General features: G+C 42.1%; 1 protein-coding gene and 1 long non-coding RNA gene across 9 annotated transcripts in view; one reads left to right on the top strand and one right to left on the bottom strand.

Moving 5' to 3' along the window:
* TAF5L (TATA-box binding protein associated factor 5 like) overlaps positions 1–15,287 on the top strand; it is a 29,969-nt gene extending 14,682 nt beyond the window's left edge. For 7 of the 8 annotated variants that reach the window (XM_044239291.1, XM_044239294.1, XM_044239292.1 and 4 more), the window contains exons 4-5: positions 6,419–7,143; positions 13,278–15,287. In XM_044239291.1, coding sequence (XP_044095226.1) covers positions 6,419–7,143; positions 13,278–14,075 — 1,523 coding nt within the window. In that variant the 3' untranslated portion in view covers positions 14,076–15,287. The remainder of the gene's footprint in view (positions 1–6,418; positions 7,144–13,277) is intronic. The other variant, XM_044239296.1, reaches the window with a different exon arrangement.
* Positions 14,907–22,266, bottom strand: LOC122900542. The gene is made up of 3 exons (XR_006383245.1): positions 21,798–22,266; positions 20,725–20,816; positions 14,907–14,991 (listed from the first exon to the last, which is right to left on the bottom strand). It is a non-coding gene; the product is annotated as an uncharacterized LOC122900542 (long non-coding RNA).
* Between the last annotated feature and the right edge of the window lie 4,063 nt (positions 22,267–26,329).

Genomic DNA, 26,329 nt, shown 5'->3' with positions numbered 1-26,329 from the left:
ATGTTAAGAAGTAAAAAATAACGGTTACAAAATAAAACCATAGAGAGGGTTATCTTACGCGCCTCAGAGTTACTGAAGTGATGGAATTCATATGAATCATCTGTTAAATTGTTATAAAAATGAAAAAATCATGAAGCTTAAAGGTTTAGCAAAAAAGAGTCTATTATATTTAAACTGAAAAGAAGGAAGTTCTATTAAGATCCTCATATCATATGAGTGTTAAATATCTCAGAACAGTGATCAACTGCTTTCCATCTCCAGTAGTGATAAAAAAAGAAAAATTGAGTTTATGGAAAATCTTTCATTTAGAGGTAAGCAAGAAGTTGAATATAACACATTATGTAATCACTGGCATTGGTGTTTGAGGCTTTAGGCAGTTTTCTTTTTATTTTAAAATTTTTATCTTTAGATCTTTAGAAATCTTTAGGAAGGCATTTTACTCTGTTTTTAAAATATAACTATGTTCATTTCCCCATGATCAATTCTTCTCTGCATGCTAGAGTTGAGGAAGCCAGTTTAAGAAGGAATGCCTTAGGTTCTCTCACCCTTTCTCTTTCGTTCATTCCGCCGGTGTTTATGTCAGGCTCTGTTTGCTGGGCTAGATGTTGCAGTAGAGCATATTGGTGCGGCGCCTGCTGCCTAATGTGGGAAATGGACAGAAGCGTAAAGCTCCAGTGTATCATAGTAGGGATGCCCTCCACGCACTCATGCATGAGTTGGCTCTTGTCATAGGCATGACTGACTTTCATTATGAATGACACCCGTGACTGTAGTGACATACCATTTTTTGTTTATATTTTTTTTATTTTTTTTTAAAGATTTTATTTATTTATTTGACAGAGAGAGATCACAAGGACGCAGAGAGGCAGGCAGAGAAAGGGGTGGAAGCAGGCTCCCTGCTGAGCAAAGAGCCCTATGCGGGGCTCGATCTCAGGACCCTAAGATCATGACCTGAGCGGAAGGCAGAGGCTTATTAACCCACTGAGCCACTCAGGTGCCCCTTATATTTTTTAATCAGTGAAGCATAGTTGTTATAAAATAGACTCGTTGGAATAATGTATTACAGAACTGTGATTACTTTTCACAATGAAGAATTAATATATTTAATTGATCACTAATGTGATTTATCCTGGTGCAGAGTTTTCTGCTTAAATTTATTTCTTAAGGGGGCACCTGGATGGCTCAGTGAGTTAAGCATATGCCTTCAGCTCAGGTCATGATCTCAGGTCCTGGGATCCAGCCCTGTGTTGGGCTTCCTGCTCCACAGGGAGTCTGCTTCTCCCTTTCTCTCTACCCCTGTCCCTGCTCATGCTCTCTCTCTAACTCACGCTATCTCTAAAATAAATTTTTAAAAAATCTTTTAAAAAATTTTTATTTCTTTGGGTTCTTGCCATTTTTCTTGAATATTTAGTAAAACTCTTACTGTAGAATAGCTGTTGACTCCTTGTGTCTGATGATGCCGTTTTTTTCCTAATATGTGGTACTTTTTTTAGTCTTCACTCATAATTTCCTCCCCTCAGAACTTCAAATTTAAATGAATGGTAATCTATTAACCTTCTCCTTTGTCTTGTTTCAAACTGAGGAATTTGTCTGCTATAATTCTTTAATCCACTGGACCCAGATTATTTAGAGGGGGTAAATAAATATTTTGTGGGGTTTTTTATTTGGGTTTTTTTTTTAATTTATTTATTAATTTATTTTTTATCAAGGTTTATTGAGTAATAGCAAAGTGATAGCCCAAAGCTCCCGAGGAGGGAGGGGACCCAAAAAGGTTGCCCTGTTTTTGTGTTTTTACAGACTGCTTTTCCTGGATTATTTTTCCCTATCCTCAGGCCTCTGAAGAGCAGTCAGCCAAGTCAAATGAGCAAGAATTTCCTGAGCACCAAGATAAAGTGTAAGATATAGTCATTAATCTAAATAGGGAGCAATCTAAGAAGGCTAGAAGTAAAAGTTTTTAAATAAAGTTCAAATACGGTGGAAGAGTTTTCACGGGCCAGGATGAGATCAGTGCTGAAGTTTGTACGAGAGGAACTGTGGAATGAAAGGAGAACATGGTTTGGATGGAGTATCAGAGAAGGCCCTACTGAGTTTCAGGAGGAGGTGGAATTTACGTCAGTGTTTGGGTTGGATTTCAATAAACTGGGGAAGAGAAGTAGGAAGATTCGGGGTGTGTGGAAGGACATGAGCAAAAAGGCAGAGATTCTTTGTGCAGGAGCAGCGAAGGAAACACCTTGTTGAGAATGGGGTTTTCAGATCGGAGATAGAGCAGCCGCACCGGAGCCAGGTTGAGGAGCAACCTGACCATCAGGCCTAGGAGACAAGTCTGAAAGTAGTGGGATGACCAGGAGGTCGGCCCAAAGTCCACTGCAGTACTGGAAAAGCAAGCTGAAAAGGACCACAGCTCAGCAGTGCTGTGCCTGTGGAAAGCCAGGTCTTGAATGCGTACTTAAAATTCCCAAGGTAGACTCTCCACGGCTCAGGATTACAGGGGGAAGAGTTGAGGATAACTCGTGCTCTGTGACAAATGGGGACTTAAGCTACATTGAGCAGAAATAAATCAGGTTGTTTTTTACATCATTATGATGGCGGTCTCCTACTGTATCACTTGTAGTAGGAAATTGGAGGCTAGTATTTAAGAGAAAGTTACAGACTCGTGATGAAGAACTCAGTATCAGCTTCATGGAGGCACAAATGCCAGTTTTAGGAGATAATTATCTCAAAGGAAGATACGAGGAAAATAGGAGCATCTCGGGCTGTAGTACCTTAAGTTTGTCTTTCCTCTGTAAGTTATCTGTGGGTGAGAGATTCTGTGAGCTCACCTGTTGCCCTGGGCCCTTTTCTTCAGGAGGCATAGTAGGAAGAGCATAGACGTTGGAATCAAGCTGGGTGTGAGTCTGTGACCCTTAGACACTACAATAGTTGTCAGGTGTCTGGATCACAGGAAGCACACGCTCAGTGTTCGTCCTTGAAACGAAGTGAGTATTTGAGGGATGAGAGAAGGAAGAGGGGCCCGAAAGGGAAGGGAGGTAGAGTCGAGCTGGGTAGTGTGACGTTTCAGAACAAAAGACAGGGGTGTGGGGTTAGTGGGGTCCACCCTACAGAGACAGACAGGAGAACAAGGACTGACAAGCTTGGTTTCCATTTAACGTGGTGTCCTTTTCACTACTAATTTCTTCAAACTCTGTGAAAAACTTCCTCTTATACCACCAGCAGAGTGTGGCACTAAGTAGGAGTTTGTTACATAGCCGGTGGCTAGATGAATAGAAGGAAGGAAAAGCGCATTTTTCATAGGACATTTTCTTTTGAAATTAGAAAAAAATGTATTTCAAGCAAATACACTTTCAGTAAAATATAAAACATGTTACGATTTCAAGGAAACGAGATTAAAAATGGGAATTAAGTCTTATGTGAGTCTTTGTTCCACATAATGAATATGTTGATCAAAATTTTACTTTATACCTGATATGCTGTTCTCTTCAGACGAGAGAGAACAATTAAACAATTTTGAAACTGAGCTGAAACAACAGTAAATTACGGTAAAAGAAGCCTAAAACTAAGATTTTAAGGAATTGCAAACAATCCTTCATTGTGTAATTGGTAAGGGTTGAGTTTGGGGGTTTTGGGGTTTTTTTCATTAGTATTTTGGGGAAAAATTTTTTCCAAAGGTCTTCCAAAGAATTATAGCATTTAAGGAAACACCAAAATCTGAATTAGTCAGGATCCGCCGTAGAAACAGAACCAATAAGATGTATAAACAGAAAGATTTATTTTAAGGAATTGGCTCAGGTACTTATGGAAACTAGCAAGTCCAAAATCTGCAAGACAGGAAGGCAGGCTGGAGACCCAGGGAAGAGCTGCAACTCAAACCCGAAGTCAATCTGCTGGCCGAATTCCCTCTTCTGGGTATGTCGGCCTTTGTTCTCAGAAGGCCTTCAGCTCAGAAGGCTCACCCACATTATGGAGGGTAATCTGCTTTCCTCAAAGTCTGCTGATTTATGTTAATCTCACCTAAAAATTACCTTCACAGAAGCATTTAGATGTTGTTTTAACCAAGTATCTGGGTACTGTGGCCCATCCAAGATGACACAGAATTAACCACCCCCAAGTCTACCCCCAGTTCAATTTGGTACCCATCTCTATCCCCTTAAACCATACTTAATCTCCAGATAACAATTAACAAGGTCTTTAATCCACCTAACATGGTATAGCTCTCCTGGATACAACCAAAAATGAGTGAATCCCTTCCCCAGAAGAGAAAGCAAAGTCCTTAGGTGATTTACTCTTCTCCTTGATATCCTGTAACTCAAATACTATGGTGTAATATTAACAGAACTTAAGTACTCTGAAACAAAGTAAGGGTAACTTATGTACCTGATAAGGAAACAAAGAAGGAAGGAAACAAAGATATGTGTAAATATATACACGCACGTATTCATAATAAAATAGGGAGGGTAACTTAAATAATTAATATTAGTTTCTGTAACTGGTCACATACTTCATAGCTGGTATTTAACTACTTTCTTCCACTACCCATTCTGCATTTTCTTTGCCTTCAGCAAACACCTCAGCTGGTCCTGGTTCTTTACTGGATAGGATGATCCAAACCTCATTTCTTTCTTTCTTTCTTTTCCTTTTTTTTCTAAATCTCATTTCTGAAGAGTCTTAGACCATTACTGGTCCTACCTGGATTTGATTTTTATAGCTTTCCATTAACCTTAACCACAGGGCAGAATGATACAAAGAGATGCCCTGGGGGATCTCCTTTAGTGCAGACATACTCTGCCTTACCTCAGCTGTGGACTAGCAGTCCAGTGTCCCCTTGGTAGTCAGGATCAGTCACCCCAGCCAGCATCATAACTCCCTTCTTGGCCTGTTAAAGACATGAGGAGCCTAAAGTGGCCAGGTAACAGTCTTAAGTTTATTGGAATCATCATTGTAATTTAAGTTCATTTGCTAAATATGTCTTTGAGTAGGGACACATTTATTCTAAAATACATATATTATGCACTTAATTCACCTGCGATAAAGTGAAGTAGGGTATTAGGCAAAGGGAGCGTGCTGGGGTCATTCATCATCAAATTGGGGAGGCAAGGTTCCTTGATGTAATGTTCCTGATTTTGAGCCATAGATGGATTCTTTTTCATGAAGGAAAAAAAAAATGCTAGCAGAAGTACTAAGTGCTAATTAAAGCATTTTGATATTAATTTACTTAAATATGCACAAACGTTACGCAAGATATAAAATGTTTATGGTTACTGTATTTCTGTATGAAACTGAAACTCACTTATAAGTAAAGTACAAGGAAAACCACAAAAGCAATAAAGTTCAAATTAACAGCAAGTGAATATAACGGATAGATTTTGCCAGAACTCGCCTGCTGCTCCTCAGGGGCATGCGGGCAGTCCCCATGGCTGTGACACAGCCTAGTCTGGCTTCAGCTTCCCAAGGCGCTTGCACCCTGCGTCAGTCCTGCTGCCCCTGCTGGCCTCAGGTGGAGTGGCTGCAGGACCTCTGCGCCATCACAGCTTTCCCCGCCCTCACATACTAGGGCATCACATACACCTCTGTGCTTTTCTCATTCGCCTGTGGCAGCTAAAGCTGGACACTTGGGAACATCCTCAGTCACGTAGTCGCATGGTGTTCAAGTCTCAAATCAGTAAATGGCTTAGCATTAATGACATGAAGATGTCTCATTTGTAATTATCACTGCAGAAGAGTAGTTTTACTTTTTAGCCAACCTAATCAAAATGACTGCACTGGCAGAGATGGGACAGTTTTGGGTGAGTGTTGTCATCTTAGTGTTAGGACGTGCCGGCCCGGGTAGCCAGGCATGCCCATGAACTCACTAAAATAAGTATTCTGATAATCCTGTCAGATGATGGAGGCCAAAAGTAGTCACAAAACAAAGTAGAGCACTAAAATCGTATGTCAGTCCTTGCTTCATGGCCAGCCGGATAATTATGAATATGCCTTTGTTCATTGTTTTTAGAAATTATCCAACCAAAACGTTTCTGTGAAGAACTCACAGTCTCCCAAGAATATAACTACGGACCCTCAGAGGTCTGTGCCTCCCAATCTGAGAAACACTAATGTGTTGGGGAGAAACCGTGAACCTTGAAGACCTGGGGACAAGCCGTGAAGTGTCAGGAGAACTTAGGCGAGTCACCTGCCCTCTCTGGGCATCAAATTCCCAATTTGTGGCCGACTTCTGGGCCAGGTTTGCTGGACTTCAGAGTCCCTGCTCTTCCTTCTTCGGTCAAAAGGCTTGGACTTTGAGTTTCCATAATTTTATGTTGGGCTTCTCTTTCAATCAGCAGTACTGACCAGAATGTGTTGTGTGATGGTGGGCTCCCCAGGAGGGCCACATTATTCTTTGAAATTATACCGATGATAAAGCCCTCACTTTTTTCCATTATAGATTCTGATTCCCAGCATAGCCACGAAGTGATGCCTCTCCTCTATCCTCTCTTTGTCTACCTCCATCTCAACCTGGTCCAGAATAGTCCGAAGAGCACAGTGGAAAGTTTTTACAGCCGCTTCCATGGAATGTTTCTGCAGAACGCTAGCCAGAAGGATGTCATTGAGCAGCTACAGACCACTCAAACCATCCAGGACATCCTGTCTAACTTCAAGCTTCGAGCATTCCTAGATAACAAGTACGTGGTCCGTCTCCAGGAAGACAGCTACGACTACCTTATCCGCTACCTCCAAAGTGACAACAACACCGCCCTGTGCAAAGTCCTCACCTTACATATCCATCTTGACGTGCAGCCCGCCAAGAGAACAGATTACCAGCTCTACACCAGCGGCAGCTCCTCTCGGAGTGAGGGCAGCGGCCTCGAGCCCACCGACATGCCTGCCCCTATTCTGCAGAACGAGGCTGCCCTGGAGGTCTTACAGGAGAGCATTAAGCGTGTCAAGGATGGCCCTCCCTCCCTCACCACCATCTGTTTCTATGCCTTCTATAACACAGAGCAGCTGTTGAACACTGCAGAAATCTCCCCAGATAGCAAGCTGCTTGCTGCGGGGTTTGACAACTCCTGTATAAAACTGTGGAGTTTACGATCCAAGAAGTTAAAATCAGAACCCCATCCAGTAGACGTGTCCCGCATCCACTTGGCTTGTGACATTCTGGAGGAGGAGGTATGAATATCATTTTTCTTCCCTACACCTGCCTTATTAATTTGCTTAGAATTCTTACCAAACATGACAGCTCTTGTGGAGAATGGACTTCATTATTTCCTCCATCGTATAGCTAAGGCCAGACTAATTCCCGTGTAACCTGTAACCGCTGAATTCCTCCTCATGCCTAACCTTGGAAGAGATGAAAACTATGTTTAACAACATTAACGGAACATTATTAATGATTGGTCAATATTTAGTACTGTCTCAATATGGATAACACTGCTGAGCCTAATTAAAGACCTTTAGCTAATATTAAGATTTACCCTAAGTGTGTGTGTGTGTGTGTGTGTGTGTGTGTGTGTACATTTAAGCGAATATAAACAATTAGAAGTAGCATCACTGGGTCAGAGGATCTGCATTTTAAATTGTGATGAATATTGTCACTTGCCAGTCTCATCAGCAGTAACGAGAACACCGGTTGCTCTTCCCCTCACCAGCATGGGGTGTTACGGCCTGAGGCCAGGGCACGTCCTCTGGCTTCATGTGCTCCAGGATGTTCCCCAGCCCCATTTTGAAAGGTGCACAGGAAGTGTAGTTGCTATTTTATCCATCAGTCAGTGTAATGATTTGGGGTGGTTACTGAAAAGGGCAGGCCGAGTGGCCTGTGTTTCAGGTCACGAAGTTGCACAAGGAGAGAGAAAATTGAACTTCACAGAGTTAACTTCCCCTGCGAGTGGCCCCACGAAAGCTGAGAGCAAGAATATTTTTGTCATCTCACCACTGAAATTCAGGTAGCTCTGCCTCAGGTTACTTTCAATGGAAAATTGTTTGCATGGGGTAGAGAAATTAAGGAGTCAAAACAAAACAAAACAAACAAACAACATTCAAGTTAATTTACACAGGTGACAAGGATACCAAGAATATTAGATGCACAAAATAAGCCCTTTTTTCCGATTCTTGTTTTCTTAGTCACCTTCCAGTTAGCATGGTCCTTGAATTTTGTTTCTTGCGACTCCGACAATATAATTAGAGGAGTTTGTTGTGATGAGTAAAAGGCCTACATTCCAATGTACGCACTTTGATTTCTAGGATTTTTTAGTACCCTCCAAAATTTTTTTATTGCACATGTATTTGAGTTCTAAAATTTGTTTTCCTAGGAGACAATTCTAGCCCGTTGAGTGTTCTTCACATACGACTGAAGGACACTGCCATCATTCATTTACAACTTTCTGTAAATACAAGGAAAAATATTTTTCCACTGACTTTATTCCACTGACATTGTGTTTGGAGATTATTCTCAGCATTACAAATTAATATAAAGGAAGATAGCAAAGACAGAAAGGTAGATACAAATAGGGAAAGAACATTAGACTAAAAAAAAAAAAAAATGTTTAAGACTCTATCTACCCTGGCTACCACTGAAAATTAGCTCTGTGACTTATTCTGTGACGATTTCCAGACTTTGGAAGGTATGCATTTGAAGACCCAGAAGTAAAGAATAACATGATGGATGCCAGGAAGTGAGAGAAATTCAAGCAGGCTCGAGTTGGGAGGGCTTACATAGGGAGCAGCTCGGCACAGGCTGTACTCGGGATTATGGTGGCCTCAGCTAGGGGAGTGGCTGCAGGAAGAGAGCACCCAGACCAAGGAGACAAGAGCTCTTGTGGGAGGTGCTGTTCCACTCTAAAAGAAGATACTTTGTTTAAGTATCTTCCTGATGTAGTCCCAGTTGTCCACATTGAAAGTGCTGTAGATTCTGCTACAGTATAAAGGAACTGCTTTCCTTGTGAAGAAACTTTTGTTTCATTTTATAACTAAAGTTGCGATCTTCTTCTCATGTTGTCTAGGAGTTTGCTGTTTGGGATTTCTACATCCCCCACCCATTTTGTCATAGCAGTTTACAAAAGTTTTTGTTGTTGATGGAGTTCGGGGGGATGGTTTTTGGTTTTGGGGGGTGTTCTTTGGGTTTTTTGATTTGGGGTTTTTTGAGTGGGGGGTATGGGGGTGTGGTGGTTGTTCCTGATAAGGAACATTTTGGGGAAAAGCAAGGTACAAATCAGTTCTGGTAGTTAGTTTTTAATATTTCTTCAATGAGAACATGGACTTTTTGTTTTCCTGATAGGATTCACAATTAAAATAGAAACTCTTAGTGCAAAGGTCACAAATTCACATACCTGTAGAATTCAAGCAGGTAACTGTAAACATTTAAAGCTCCCTGGATCAAAGAGATGGTAGGAAATATGAAACCGCATGAAAACCCAACTAAAAAGCCAGTTTGCAACTTCTACCTTAATCTTCCTGAAGGAATAGTGGCCACATAAATTAGTGGATAAAATGTTTTACTAGTGAGTATTTAAAATACTGACCAGACCCACGGATTCCATTTCTAGGTATATACCCAAAGGAATTGAAAAAATAAGTCCCCACAAAAACTTGTACATGAATGTTCATAACATCATTATTCATAATTGCCAAAAAGTGGGAGCAGCCCAAGTGTCAGCCAGTTGATTAAGAGATAAACAAAATAGGATATATCCGTGCAATAGAATATTGTTCTGCCGTAGAAAGGAGTGCATCTACATGAAACATGCTCTGTTGTGGATGAGCCTTGTAAACATTGTGCTAACTAAGTAAAAGAAGCCAGCCACAAAGGCCCTCATGCTATATGGTTCCATTTCTAGGAAATATCCAGAATAGGCATATCCATAGAAACAGCAGAATGATGGTGGCCAGGCGCTGGGGACAGGGAAAGAGGCAGTGACTAATGGGTAAAAGGTTCTTTTTTGAGTTGATGAAAATGTTTGTAGTAGGGAATGGTGATAGTTGCATAATTCTGTGAGTATACTAAAAGGCATTGAATTATACTTCCTAAAAGAGTGAATTTTATTGTACATGAATTATATCTCCGTTTTAGAAAGTAAAAAACAGTAATCAAAAGCTTCTATGAGGGCATAAAATTTTCTCTCTTTATTAAGCCAAATAAAACTGGATCTACAGCACTGCCCTGTAGCTTCTGATATCTGCAACTTAAAAATATTTCTAGATTAACCTTTGAAATGCTATTAATTGGCATAGCAGTGCCCCACCTCCTGCTAGGACCAGTAGCCCCCATCCTGTCTGAGACCCTCCGTCCTCTGTTCCACACTAAATGGAGTTGGAAATGAAGTCCAACTTTTACCCTCGTTGATTGGTAACTATGTATTTTTAATATGTGAGCAACATGGCAAAACCACAGGTACCAAATCAAGGATTTGCTCTTCGTTTCAGGTATGTGTTCATGATCACCCTCATCACTGCCTTCCTCCCGCCCTCCTAGGCCAGCACTACAGCACCAGTATTGGGCCCATGCGCTGGCTAGTGAGCCTTCCCCCAATCCAGCAGTCTTTAAGTTTCAAAAGTAAAGAAGTCAGTGTTGTATAATACTCAGTTCTGTGATTTGTATATAAAACGGTCCTGTAGGTCTGTGCTGGCCTAGAGGAATATAATGTGAGCCATGTTTGTAACTGATTTTTCTAGTAGCCACGTGGAAAAAGTAAAAAAGAAAGAGTCAATTAATTTTAACAATGTATTTTATTCAATCCAGTATGGCCAAAATATCATTTCAACGTGTAAGCAATATTAAAAGATTATTAATGAAATCTGTTACATTCTCCTTTTTTGTCCTCAGTCTTGGAAATCTGGTGTGTTTTACACTTACAACACATGTTCAGCTTAGCTAGCCAATAGCCGCCTTTTCTAGTTCAGGCCACCGTCATCTCTCCCGGAGAGAGCAACCCCCCACTTGCTTCCAAGTCTTAACCCAGCCCCAAGCCCAGCCAGATTTAATTTTTTTCAGTTCCATTGGAAGCTAATGTTGGGACAACAGCCCAAGGCTACATTTCAGACCCCAAAAAGTACCCTGGAGCTGAGCTGAGGCACTCTGAACCCCCTAGTCCAGGAGCAGACATCTGTACCAAGTCTGAGATTTTTAGGGCCTCCATAGTCTCAAGCAGGGCTTAGCAAACTATGGCACAGGGGTACAGAAGATAAGCTTTGAAAGTCTTTTTATACTTACTTTTCTTACTATTTTTAAATTTCTTTATGCATGTTGTATAATGTACATAGTATGATTTATCATGACACAAATATACTTGACAAATTAAAAATTCATATTTGGAACGCATGCCCATTACTCTTGGGTGTTCAGTCAGTTGTAGGGAATTTGAGGTTTTGCCCTGTGAGCATGGAAGGAAGAGAGAATCTGGAGCTGGGCATGTGTGAATCAGCTACTTGTTCAGAGTTTTAGCTCTGTGCTAAGGCCCTTGTGGGACTGGGTTGAGCCACAGAAGAAAATGTGGCTGGGTTATTTTAAGCTGTGGTCCTGGCAAAGAGCTGATAGCGATAGCCAGCATGAATGCTCTGGTTTCCCCATCTCCTGGTCCATAGAATCCACCAGGCGCTTGTCCATGTGCTCGAGACAGTCATCAAGACCCCTGGGAAGTGCCAGCTTGACTCCTGGCACACCCCCCTCGTCCCATCTCTGAGCACACTGTTTAGGTCCCCACTAAGGAGCTGAAGACCCGCTTCCCTAACTGCCTGTTCCAAACGAAGACCACTTAAGACCCAGAGATGGTAACGTGCCCTTTAATCCACCACTCACTTCCAAAGGGCCTCAGTGTAATTCATCTGGGGTCGTTTTTTGCTCCCACAGTTTTTATATAATCTTTCTGGTGTACAGAAGTGAGTCATCCTTGAAATTTTGAAGTGTTGTCGTAACCTCTTTTGAAAGGAAAATTACTAATATTCTTGGTAACACGCGGTAGAACGTTAAGCTCCCAAATGCTTATGTATTTTTAATGTTGAGTGTCTGGAATAGGCATTTTGAATATTCATGGACATCAGTGTTTATTTTCTCTTAACTTTTTCTGAAATCTGTACACATTGAAGGCGTTTGTTTTATTTTGAATTTAATAGTTTTCAAATGGGAGTTAAAAAGATGCGATTTTCCTGTACAGGAACTTAAGGCCCACAGACGTATTTATATCTCAGCTAACAAAGCCGATTGGTTCAGGACTCTTCTTACTCCTCCTTCTGGCATTTAATGAAACCCCATTTTCATTTGTGAATTCTTGGGTAGAGACAGCTGTAGTGTTAAGGAGCTTGTCTGTGAGGGAATGAAGGGAAAACGGATTTTGAGCAGAGATACTGTCCTTGTGGGGAAGAGGGTGAGGTAGGAGGACTCCCTCCCTCAGTACCATGAGTGGTTGTCTTCTTTTCTGTCCCCACTTTTAGTTCCAAGAATCCCATGAGTCACTCGGCTTGTTTAAAGCCATTCTGAACCCATGCCTCACTTGGGAAAATGTTTGAGACCCTCCAGAAAGTCACAGTTTTAAAACTTCATCTTTATTTCTTTTTGGACACTGGCAGTTTGTGCCTGGTCACAAGGGATGAGTGTTGCTTACTGATAACTGCACCTTTCTGGTCTGCTGTTTGTTCTGATACATCCAGGCTTTATTTTGGCTAACCTCCTGCAACAGTTTCTTGTAAATTTTAAAGTGAGACCATGTCTACCTTCATCACTGACCCCACTCAGGGGAGTAATGAACATGCCAGAAATTTTCTTAGTGGAGCCGAAACAGCAATGTGGCTTAGAAAGCAGCTAAATCCAGCAGATGAAGACAGGCCCACAGAATAAAAGAATCTGAGAACTTAATGTAAACTCGGCAGTAAATCTTTCCAAATGATGTCTGTCAGGATTAACAGTGGAAGTGACCGTGGGCGATCTTTGAAGCAGCCTTGGAAACCTGTTCCCCCCAGCCTGACAGTAAGGTCCACAGTCGTTACCGTGTAATGATAGCTTGGCATTTGTGTACTTTTGATTTGATTGAGTCTTAGCTACAAGATGGACTTGAGGAAGACAATTTGTAAGTTGCACGAGACTTTGTGTTTCGTTGTGCAATTGTGAGTTGTTTTCCTGGGGTCGCCCTTAAGGACAAGACCACTGTCATCTACTGGTCAGAGGCTATTTCTCAAGTAGTGGCTTTTTTCTTTCTTTCTTTCTTTCTTTCTTTCTTTTTCTTTTTGCTGGACTGTTTGGTTTTCATGGCAGACCACTAAACATGTTTCCCTTGTGTGTCTCTCTGCCACCCGCCCCTCCCCCCCACTGTCCCCAGGATGATGAGGATGACAATGCGGGCACAGAGATGAAGATCCTCCGGGGACACTGTGGACCAGTATACAGCACAAGGTTCCTTGCAGACAGCTCAGGGTTGCTCTCTTGTTCTGAAGACATGTCCATTAGGTACTGGGACCTCGGCAGTTTCACCAACACTGTGTTGTACCAAGGACATGCCTACCCTGTGTGGGACCTGGACATAAGCCCGTATAGCCTGTACTTTGCCAGCGGGTCCCATGATCGCACCGCAAGGCTGTGGTCATTTGATCGGACGTACCCGCTGAGAATATATGCCGGACACCTGGCAGATGTGGACTGTGTCAAATTCCACCCTAATTCAAACTACTTAGCCACGGGCTCGACCGACAAGACTGTCCGGCTATGGAGCGCTCAACAGGGCAACTCAGTGAGGCTCTTCACGGGCCACCGCGGCCCTGTGCTCTCTCTTGCCTTCTCTCCCAACGGTAAGTACTTGGCATCAGCCGGCGAGGACCAGCGGCTGAAGCTATGGGACTTGGCCTCTGGGACCCTTTATAAAGAACTGAGGGGCCACACGGACAATATCACCAGCCTCACCTTCAGCCCGGACAGCAGCCTGATCGCGTCCGCGTCCATGGACAACTCCGTGCGCGTCTGGGACATCAGGAACACACACTGCAGTGCACCTGCCGACGGCTCCTCAGGCGAACTCGTGGGCGTGTACACTGGGCAGATGAGCAACGTGCTGAGCGTGCAGTTCATGGCCTGCAACCTCCTTCTAGTGACTGGAATCACACAAGAAAATCAGGAACATTAAATTTTTTTTTTTAATCTTTGTCGTAAGGGACTGGGGCAGTCGTGGAAAGCCTCCAGGCTGCCAGTCTTAGGACACATCGAGATCGAATCACTGACTGACTGTGAAAGACTCCCTGCTTCTTCCCCTGACCCCTGCTCCCCCCACCGCCCCCCTCCATCCCGTGCAGACATCCTGAGCTCGTCACCCCTTCGCTCGCTGCCCCCCCCATAATGTCGAAGGACCGGAGGGGGAAGGTGCTGTGATTGGACGTGAGACGGAGAAGGAAGAGGCTCCAGAGGTCAGATTGCGAGTTCCCACAAAGATCCCGCCCGTGTCCTCGTGTGAGCACCTTCGTGTCTCTGTCTCATTTTCCCGCGCGTAAGAGATGCTGCTTACCTCGCCGCCGGGTGCTGCGTTTGGGTCCCAGGATGGTCATGGGGCACCCTTAGGAGGAGCAGTGCCACCTGCTCACGGCTGCTCCGATGGCGGGTGCGGGGTGGATCTTTACCGGTGCAGGAAGGCGGGGCTGGGAACTAGGTCCGGGGGCAGGGATCATCCTGGCAAAAAGTCTCTCCTTTTCCGTAATTACAGAGAACCAGGATTTTTTATTATTATAATTATAATTATTATTATTATTGAGAAGAGGAAACCTAGCACTGGCAGAGGGGCCTTCTCTGCTCTCATCTTTCAGGTTTTACTCCTGGCACTGGCTGTGATACTTGGAATCTTGAGGTTCAGGGAATTCAGAGAATTGGGTAGCACAGTGTTTGGGGAGAAAGGGAAACTTTCTGGGTGATGGATGGATCACTCCGGCTGACATGTCTAGAAGTGGGGCGGGCGGGGGGAGGGTTGGTTTGAGAAAGTCCTGGGCTCCCGCAGTGTTGGTGGGAGAGGAAGAGGTTCCTCACGGCTGCACTTGTATGAACAGTTCTCTCCCCTGAAAGGACAGATGGTGGTAAAGAAATGAAAAGGATTGGAAGTGATAAGTCAAAAGATAGAATTAGAAGATGTGAAATTTCCAAATGCCCATTTATTTGGAGGTGCGAGGCTCTCTCAACGTCTTTTCCTCCTGCCATCATTGGCTCCCACCTCCTGCATTGCAATAGCGGTTTAACGAACACTTTGTGAAACAAATCGTAAGTACATACGCACGCATCCAAAACTGTGCTTTGAGGATAAAGCGAGTTCAAATTCGTGGAAAAAAGGATTAAATATTTCTGTTTTCTGAAAAGAGTTATTTTGTATTTTGTTTTCTATTAAAATGTATTTAGTTTCCAAAAAAAGAAAAAAAAAAAGTGTTGTCATCTCATTTAAACCATGAGGACAGGCGGGTGTGTGGCCTCTCCTGGGTGATGTGCCCCCCACCTCTCTTGGGGATAATAGCCAATCATGTCGGCCAGACTGGCCCCAACTCAGGGGCACTCCCACCTGTTCCTGTGTTCTGTTCGGCTTACTTTGATTCCTCTTGGCATTCACAGGAATTATTGGTAACATTTACTACTGTTTATATATCCAAGATTGGCAGTTGCCAACAGGAGACAACATATATTTTACCATCTAGACTAATTTGGGAAGATCCCACTTCCAGTTTTCTTTAATGATCCCCATTATAAAATTTCTAAGGGGCTTAAGAACTCTGCTATGTAATTAACTTAAACTTTTTCTCAAATAATTCCAGATAAAAGACTCGTTCAAAAATTTAAATGATGCCAGAATTTTTTAAATGTACTATGAAACAAAATTTCCTGGCAAGAACACCAAGGATTATGAGGAAATTAAAGGAAGACTCTAGAAGTCTATGCCAAAAAAAAAAAAAACTTAGTTGAGCCTTAGATACTGATTAATAGGAAATATTTCTCATTCATAAAAACTGATGTATTTGAAATATTGTAAGAAGGATCCGTTAGTGCCTCAGCCAGCTTTCCCTTCCATGTAGTGTGCAGAGAAGAAGCCCAGATAGAATTAAAATGTGTTCTTATCTACAATAAGTGAACTCTTAGGTTAAATTGTCTGGTATATTGCTAGAACCAATAAAATCCCTAAATTGGGCCTAATCATTCTCAGAAGTGAAAATACCACTGACCATGGATGATTTGGAAAGGCTTTGTGTTTGTTTTTTAATGCAAAAAATTTTTTAATTGAACACAAAACTGTATTAGGTTGCTCAGTCTTCAAATGACTGATCATGTATATACTTTGTCATTTGAATTCAGCCGCTTAATGTTCTGCATCTTTGGCCTCTTTTTTTGAACTAACTTTAGTGTGGGATAATTTGACTTTATAGAACGCCCCTCACAACGCTCCCAGAATCTTAGAACTATCATAAGGGGTACATATGTATGTTTATGGCCACAAGGATGCATAAGAACACGCTCTTCAGGTTGCTGTCTTGCATTTTAATTCCTTTTCAGAGCAAGTCTATTAGGCGGACAGGGCTGGTGATACTACCATTTTGTAGATGAAGTAGCCAAAGCCCAGAGAAGCTCTATTATCTATACACAACGTGGAATGGTCCCATAGCTTGGATGTGTTACGTAGAAGTTCTGTATTCAGTATCCTCAAGTTCTAGCTGGAGGATACAGCCCTGATGACAGAAAAACCTTTTTTTATTTTTTTAAAGATTTTATTTATTTATTTATTTGACAGAGTTTGAGTGCAAGTGGGGGGGGGCGGCAGGCAGAGGGAGAGAGAAGCAGACTCCACGCTGAGCAGGGAGCCTGATGCAGGGCTCGATCCCAGGACTCTGGGATCATGACCTGAGCCAAAGGCAGATGCTTAACTATGGAACCACCCAGGCGCTCCAGAAAAACCTTTTTTGCTGGGGGAAGGGGAGGGAAACAACAACCTCCAAAAAGAAAATATGAATATATAACATATATATATGTATGTTATTTTCATAAAGCTCATGGAATGATTTCTGGTAGATAGTGCTGACTATCTACCAGAAATCATTCCATGAGCTTTATGAAAATTAACTTTTTATCTCCATAACAACGCAGTGAGATAAATGCCATTTTTGTCTGCATCTTGAAGACAAGGATTCTAAGGCCCTGTTGGAGTAAGTCACTTTGCCAGAGGGTCACAGAGCTCGTAAACAATGAAGCCAGAATCTACATCTGGGAAGTGTGGCTCCAGAGTTCGTGCCCTTTCCCAGGCTCTTGTCTCCCCTCATTCCCACAGTACCAGGTAAAGAGTTGCCTGAGGTTACTAGTAACTAAATGTTCCTGGCAATAGTTATAAGACTCACGCTTCCCTTTGCTAGGTAAGTCAGCAATATCTAGCAGGATCAGAAACTGGCAGTGAGAACAAACTTAAACAATATATGATTAAAAGAAACTTGAAAATACTCAATTATTATGAACCACAATGATAAATCTCTGCAATGTATATACGGTGCAGGAAAAAAAAGCAAAAACAAAACAGAAAAAACAAACCTCTTGAAATTCCATAGGCTGATAGGCTCAGAAAAACCTGACTGTAATTTCAATGTAGCAGTACGCTGGCCAAAAGAAAGAGAATGTTGAGACAAAGGAAAGTAAGAAATAGGAATGAAATGGGAATCAATTCGAAATTTTTTTATATATTCAAGATCCAGCTTCTAAGGATAGCTGTGATTACTAGCTTTTCATTTGTTTTATTCATATATTAAAAATGTCTTGGTTGTATTAAAAAAATCCATTGAATATGTAGGCTTCTAATTTTGCTATTACCCAGATTGGTACTTAAATACATGGATTAAAAGATTAGTCTGTACTTCAACTTGTCTTTCAGTTGCATGTTTTAGAAAAGTGTCCGTTATATCTATGCCCAGCCCACAGCAAGGATTCATATTATTGACACCTACATAGCAACCAAATAAGTCTGAAACTCCTTTATGGTAAACAGAAAATCTTCATTATAGAATTTGAGGAATCCAGATGTTCCTTGGCAGTTTGACCCATTGAAGAACAACTTAGATACTTTCCCATGATTCTGAAATTCCTTAAAGAGATATCTTTATATTAACTATGTATCTGTTATCAGACATTGTATCGGGGCAGAAATGCAAGAGTAAGCAAAACTGGTTTGACTTTATAGTTTAAAGAGGGAGGCAGATATCGATCAAGTAATCCCGTAAATAAACATTTAATTTCAAATAGTAGGGAGTGCTACACTGGGTGCAATGAAAGAATATGCCCAGGGATCTAATTTAGATGAAGCAGTCAAGGAAGGCCTCCCCAAAGAATTAGTAATGAAGCTGGGACCTGGAAGGCAAGCAGGACTTAGCCCGGCAGAGTTCAGGGAAGAATGGTCCAGACCCCACCTGGGAAAGAACCTGGTACACTCAAGTCCACAGGGGCTGAAGCAATGTGAGTAAGGAACAACAGCATGACACAAGTTTGGATAATTGCAAGGGCTTTGGGCCCCTTCAGAAGATTGGCTTTTATCCCAGGTGGGGTGGAAGCTACTGAAGGGTATACAACAGGGAAGTGACCCAGTCCAAGTTCCACCTTAATAATATCCCTGGCTGCAAGAAGACATAGACACATTTGCAGTGGACTTGCACTTCAACAGAATAACAAGGCAACATTTACTGAACCCATCGGTGCCAAGCACTGCAGGACACAGCCAACCGATGGAAGCCAGCTACCATGTTGTGGGCTGCCCTATGTGGAGTGGCCCCTCAGGCAATGAACCAAAAGCAGCCTCTAACCAACAACCTGTGCGGACCCACCAACCACCACACGAGGGAGCTTGGATGCAGATCCTATCCCGGTTCAGCCTTCAGATAAGACTGCAGCCTCCTGATCAACCTTGAGACAGAGATATCCAGCAAAGTCTGCCCACATTCTTAACTGACAAACTGTGAGATGTCAAATGTCGTATTAGATCACTGAGGTTTGGGGTAATTTCTTGTGTAGAGTAGATAACTAGCCCATCAGTCCTACCCCATAATCCATCTTTTAACTGCTGTGCTATAGAAAGTGAAATAATTACTGATTAAAATTGGCAGCTGTAAGGAATAGGATTGGAGGGTATGAGAGTGAGCAGGGAGTCCAATTAAGATCTTTGCAGTTGTGGAGAGAGACAAGGATGGTGTGGACTAGAGTGGCCACAGTGAAAATGGAGAAAAGTTGACACATCCGATGAACATGTTAGAGGTGGGTTGGCAAGACTCCAGTGGGTTGTCTGGGGAGCAAAGACAGGAATCATGGATGACCCACATGTTTCTGGCATGAACAGTTTGGTGGATACAGTTACCATTTATTGTGAGGAGGAGGTTTCTGGGCAAAGATCAAGAGTGCAGGTTGGGATCTCTGAAATGTGAGGTGCATATAAGAGAACCAAGTGACAATACCAGATAGGCATTTAGATAAACACACCTGGAGTTCAGAGCAGAGGTCTACCTTGACATGCGAGTTTCAGACTTAGATTCATTAGAGTGCTTTCTGCTACTAGGGACAAAAATCTGACTCCAAGTGGTTTAAAAATAAGGTATTTTATTGGTTCACATATCAGTGTAGAGGTCAGGTGGGTTTCACAGGCAACTCACTAAGGGCCTTACTTGGGTTCTGTAACTCCGTTGTGCTCTCTTCTGCGGTTGGCTCCCTCACAGCCTGACTTATCCCATTGGGAGAGGGCTACCAACAGCAGTGAAGGCCAGACTCCCCCCTCATTGATATCCAGTAGGCATGTGAGCTTACTGCCCATTCCTTACTCTTAAGAGCAAGGAAAAAATGTCCAGAAGTTCCAGCAAACATCTCCAACTTGCATTAGACCAGTGAATCATTGACTGCCCCTGACAAGGCAAGAGTCACTAGCATATGGTTGGAATTTGAAGCCTTCCAAATGGACGTGATTACCAAGGACAAGAGCATAGCGTAAAAAGAGATGAGGCCTCACAACTAAACCAGTACAGTTGCTGTCTCAACATCTCTGGTTAGGAGAATCTTTCAGGGCCCCAGTGCCACCGCCCCATTCCAAGGACTTCATGGACACAAACACAGCTTAGGACCCATCCACAAGAGATTCCATGTCATCTCAAACCCCTTGGTTGCTCCCCCAGATCCAGCAGAATGAACCTGTCTTGTCACTAGGAGACAATTGGAATGCAAGGCCGGCTCCCCAGGCATCCATCCTTAAAACTCTGCTCTGGCAACATTCGGTATGAGACGTCCTGGAGCCCGAACCAATGTCAGAAAGGAGAAGCCACCAACAAAGGAAGCAAAACAGGAGAGGGCGCTGCCCCAGAAGCCAAGAGAAGAAAGTACTTCAAAACAGGAGTGGTAGGGGAGTGGTTTTGGCTGGCTGCCCAGTGAACATGCGACTCTCTTATCTCCGGACTGTAAGTTGGGGCCCCACGCTGGGTGTAGAGATTGCTTAAAAATGAAATCTTAAAAAAAAATAAATAAGTCAACTGTCCTGATGCTACCAAGAATTCAAATAAAGACTGGAGAGTATCCATGACAATACAGTAGGCAGGTGGCTGACAATCTGGGCCCAGCAGCTACGGTTGAGTAAGGGAAATGGAAAGGACATTGGAACGGACTGAAAAGTGGAAAGGCCATAGAAACACAAATACACTTCATTTATGACAGGTGATGCATACAGAGAAGGGGGAAGAACAGGCTGTCACCACAGGGTAAGACAATTGGCAATCCACAGGGGAAAAATTAAATTGGCCCCTTACCTCTCTATACACTCTATACACAGTTCCAGATGCACAAAAGGACATCCTTGTGACCTTGGGATGGGAAGAAATTCCTAAGGGGAAAAAAAGCCCTGTCCAAAAAGGACAAGATTGGTTAAAATCAAAATATTCATTCATCAAAAGAACCATGGAAGCACTAATGGACAGGCCCTGAATGTGGGGAGATACCTGTAATACAAGCGCAACAGAGACAAGCGTCTAGAGCAACATCGTGCGGTGGGATTGGCTGTACAATGGAATGCTCTCTAGTTCTGTCCTGTCCTAGAGAGCTTTGTGTGAGGTCAGAAATGTTCTGTAGTCTCTCTCCTATAGAAATTTCCTGTAGAAATTGCTGTAAGGGGGGACATTCTGTAGTTCTCTGCCATCCCATAAAGTAGCTACCAGCCCCATGTAGCCATTGAGCATTTGAAATATGCATAGTGTAACTAAGGAACTGAATTTTCTATTAATTTATATTACCACATGAGACTAGTGGCTAACATCTCAGACTGCAGAATTCTAAACTATATGAAAAACAACAAATCAGTGAGTAAAAATCATGGGCAAAAGTCTTAAAGGGAAGCACCTCTTCAGAGAAGAAATCCAAATGGCTAATAAATTAGAAATTACTGAACCTTGTATTACTCAGGGAAATGCACATTTAAAACGAGGTACTGTTAAACACCCTTCAGACTAACAACATTGTAAAAGCCTGACAATGTCAAGTGTTGGTGGGTCTGGACCCTCCCACACTGGTGAGAATGTCAGTTTGTAACCTATCTGTGGAGGGTGCAGTATTACATAGCTAAACTGAAGAAAGTCCAGCTCTGTTATGCCCAGCAATCCACATCTACCAGGATACATAGAAGACAATGTCCATGACCACACCGCCTATCATTTTCCAAAGCTGGAAACAAATTAAATGCCCATGAATAGAAAGGATGACAAACTTGACCCTAAAAAATAAACATGAGAGCTGCAAGCACCAAATTTACAGTGTTGACTGAAGAGAAAGACAAATGATTCCTACAGAATGGTTCCATTTACATAGAGCCCGAACCATCAAAACTGACCGTATAGATTTTAGTATGTGTATGACGACGTCAGAATTGTAGAGAGGGAAGGGTACTGATCAGGAGGGGATGCCGGAGTGCCAGGGATCTTCTGTTTCTTGCCTTGGGCAGTTGTCACCCCAACGTGCACTTGAGAACTTCATTAGGTGGCACAAAGAAGTTTTATTTCATTATATTTGAAACATTTCTGAAAGAATAAAAAGTTGGTGAGAAGAGGAGAGTGGGATGAGGGAAGCAGATATCTCTTGAAATCCTTAAAGGAGTGCAGGGACCGAGACATGTGGAAGCAAGGAAGAATCACTTAATTTGCCGGTTGCTTGGTTTGGTTTGATCATTAACTGAAGTTCCTAAAATAGGGGCTTTCAAATGTTTACACCACAACCCATAAGAAAAATGTATTTTACATTGTGACCTAGTATGCACATACACTGGGCTTTATTAAACTAAGATTTCATTGACTAGAAGAGGTACATTCTTCTTTTTTTTATTTTTTTATAAACATATAATATATTTTTATCCCCCGGGGTACAGGGCTGTGAATCGCCAGGTTTACACACTTCACAGCACTCACCATAGCACATACCCTCCCCAATGTCCATAATCCCACCCCCCTTCTCATAACCTCCCTCCCCCCCAGCAACCCTCAGTTTGTTTTGTGAGATTAAGAGTCACTTATGGTTTGTCTCCCTTCCAATCCCATCTTGTTTCATTTATTCTTCTCCTACCCCCTTAACCCCCCATGTTGCATCTCCACTTCCTCATATCAGGGAGATCATATGATAGTTGTCTTTCTCCGCTTGACTTATTTTGCTAAGCATGATACCCTCTAGTTCCATCCACACCGTCGCAAATGGCAAGATTTCATTTCTTTTGATGGCTGCATAGTATTCCATTGTGTATATATACCACATCTTCTTGATCCATTCATCTGTTGATGGACATCTAGGTTCTTTCCATAGTTTGGCTATTGTAGACATTGCTGCTATAAACATTGGGGTGCACGTGCCCCTTTGGATCACTACGTTTGTATCTTTAGGGTAAATACCCAGTAGTGCAACTGCTGGGTTGTAGGGCAGTTCTATTTTCAACATTTTGAGGAACCTCCATGCTGTTTTCCACAGTGGTTGCACCAGCTTGCATTCCCACCAACAGTGTAGGAGGGTTCCCTTTTCTCCGCATCCTTGCCAGCATCTGTCATTTCCTGACTTGTTAATTTTAGCCATTCTGACTGGTGTGAGGTGGTATCTCATTGTGGTTTTGATTTGTATTTCCCTGATGCCGGGTGATATGGAGCACTTTTTCATGTGTCTGTTGGCCATCTGGATGTCCTCTTTGCAGAAATGTCTGTTCATGTCTTATGCCCATTTCTTGATTGGATTATTTGTTCTTTGGGTGTTGAGTTTGCTAAGTTCTTTATAGATTTTGGACACTAGCCCTTTATCTGATATGTCATTTGCAAATATCTTCTTCCATTCTGTCGGTTGTCTTTTGGTTTTGCTAACTGTGCAAACTTTGTTTTGCTGTGTAAAAGCTTTTGATCTTGGTGAAATCCCAATAGTTCATTTTTGCCCTTGCTTCCCTCGCCTTTGGTGATGTTCCTAGGGAGATGCTGCGGCTGAGGTCGAAGAGGTTGCTGCCTGTGTTCTCCTCAAGGATTTTGATGGATTCCTTTCTCACATTGAGGTCCTTCCTCCATTTTGAGTTGATTTTCATGTGTGGTGTAAGGAAATAGTCCAATTTCATTTTTCTGCATGTGGCTGTCCAATTTTCCCAACACCATTTATTGAAGAGGCTGTCTTTTTTCCATTGGACATTCTTTCCTGCTTTGTCAAAGATTAGTTGACCATAGAGCTAAGGGTCCATTTCTGGGCTCTCTATTCTCTCTATTCTGTTCCATTGATCTATGTGTCTGTTTTTGTGCCAGTACCATGCTGTCTTGATGATGACAGCTTTGTAATAGAGCTTGAAGTCCGGATTGTGATGTCACCAACTTTGGCTTTCTTTTTCAATATTCCTTTGGCTATTCTAGGTCTTTTCTGGTTCCATATAAATTTTAAAATTATTTGTTCCATTTCTTTGAAAAAGATGGATGGTACTTTGATAGGAATTGCATTAAATGTGTAGATTGTTTTAGGTAGCATAGACATTTTCACAATATTTATTCTTCCAATCCAGGAGCATGGAACATTTTTCCATTTCTTTGTGTCTTCCTCAATTTCTTTCATGAGTACTTTATAGTTTTCTGAGTATAGATTCTGTGCGTCTTTGGTTAGGTTTATTCCTAGGTATCTTATGGTTTGGGGTGCAATTGTAAATGGGATTGACTCCTTAATTTCTCTTTCTTCTGTCTTGTTGTTGGTGTAGAGAAATGCAACTGATTTCTGTGCATTGATCTTATATCCTGACACTTTACTGAATTCCTGTACAAGTTCTAGCAGTTTTGGAGTGGAGTCTTTTGGGTTTTCCACATATCGTATCATATCATCTGCGAAGAGTGATAGTTTGACTTCTTTGCCGATTTGGATGCCTTTAATTTCCTTTTGTTGTCTGATTGCTGAGGCTAGGACTTCTAATACTATGTTGAATAGCAGTGGTGATAATGGACATCCCTGCCGTGTTCCTGACCTTAGCGGAAAAGCTTTCTTTTTGGGGGGAAAAAAGGAAAAGTTTTTCTCCATTGAGAATGATATTTGCGGTGGGTTTTTCATAGATGGCTTTGAGGACATTGAGGTATGTGCCCTCTATCCCTATACTTTGAAGAGTTTTGGTCAGGAAGGGATGCTGTACTTTGTCAAATGCTTTTTCAGCATCTATTGAGAGTATCATATGGTTCTTGTTCTTTCTTTTATTAATGTGTTGTGTCACATTGATTGACTTGTGGATATTGAACCAACCTTGCAGCCCTGGAATAAATCCCACTTGGTCGTGGTGAATAATCCTATTAATGTACTGTTGAATCCTATTGGCTAGTATTTTGGTGAGAATTTTTGCATCTGTGTTCATCAAGGATATTGGTCTGTAGTTCTCTTTTTTGATGGGATCCTTGTCTGGTTTTGGGATCAAGGTGATGCTGGAGAGGTACATTCTTCAATGTGGCATTTAGTTTTGCTGTCATCAAATGTGGAGCAATGCTTTCTTATTGCTTAGAAGTTTTATGTTTATTTAGAACTTTAAATTTATTTTTATTTTAAAACTTTAGACTTACGTAGTTTTTCTCCCATGAGTGAAATACATTGCTATTGTGGTCCAAAACCTCTTTACCTTAAATTCAGCTTTTTGAGCCAATCATCAATAGCTAAATTCTCCCCTCTGTGCCCTTGAATATGTTGGATGAAGCATCTTAAAAGAGGGCACCACTGGGGCACCTGGGTAGCTCAGTTTGTTGAACATCTGACTCCTGATTTCAGCTCAAGTTCCGATCTTGGGGTCCTGGGATCAAGCCCTGCATCAGGCTCCATGCTCATCACGGAGTCTGCTTGGGATTCTCTCTCCCTCTCCTGCTGCCTCTCTCGCTCCTGCACACTCTATCACTCTCTCCCTCTCCCTCCTCTTCCTTCTGCCTCTCCCTCTCTCTTTCAAATAAATAAATAAATAAATAAATAATGCTTAATGGGGAAAAGAAAGGAGGGTACCACCGTTGTTTCCAGGATTTTCTTCCAGGATATTCTTCAAGGTTTGACGTTGGCACCTTCTTTGTCTTAGGGGTCAACAGAAGGCTTTCCAAAAACAACCAAACTTCTCATTTCTTCCTTAACTGTCCTCAAATAGTTTTCTGATGGAAATAAAGAGTGATCACAGTGATGCAGTCCCGGCACCTGGACAAACTAACAACCCACTTCCGTGTCACAAGGACCACCTGGCTGAGAGCAGCTATAAAGTGTCCTCCACTTGTAAGTCCCATCCTCTCCTGATGCCAGAAATGTTCCCCAAAAAAGGTTTTAAATTAAATCTTAGACTTGAGATTTAAGTCTAAATCTTATGCTCACTATGCTTAAAAAATTTCTGTATGTGATATACTGTGATATATAAATTTTAATATTCATAATAATTTTTAAAATTAATCATTTTAACCTACTGATTAATTTCACAGCCCCCTAATGTGGCCATTACATGGGAACTGGACAGCATTGCTCTGGGGCCCTCTGAATGCTGGGGAAGGGGGTCCAGATTGGGGAGAAGGAAGAACAAGGCGTGTTGCTCATGGAGACAAGTAGGTAGAAGGGCTAGGGTCAGTAGTTCTGGGTACTGGCCCTTCCCCAGTTTTTACAAGTAGGGAGAAAGGAATGGAAAGGAGAAGAAGGGGGTTGTAAATAAAAAGAATGGGCTTATGAGCCAAAATGATTTATTTTGGTTCACTTGGATTTATATTTTTGCATTAGGTTTTGTTCAAAACACTCAGCTTTGACAGAGATATGATAACCAAAGTAAGCTGCTTAGGCCTCTCTAAACCTGAAATTGTTTTTTGAAAACACAAAGAAGGGGGGAAAAATCAGAGAGTTCCATTAATGCTGGCTATTTTGTCTGGGTACAAT

Source organism: Neovison vison, chromosome 2 (assembly GCF_020171115.1).
Source record: "Neovison vison isolate M4711 chromosome 2, ASM_NN_V1, whole genome shotgun sequence".
In the NCBI taxonomy this organism is placed as follows: domain Eukaryota; kingdom Metazoa; phylum Chordata; class Mammalia; order Carnivora; family Mustelidae; genus Neogale; species Neogale vison.
Note: the sequence above shows the minus strand (reverse complement) of the source record. Positions and strands in the feature narration are given on the sequence as shown.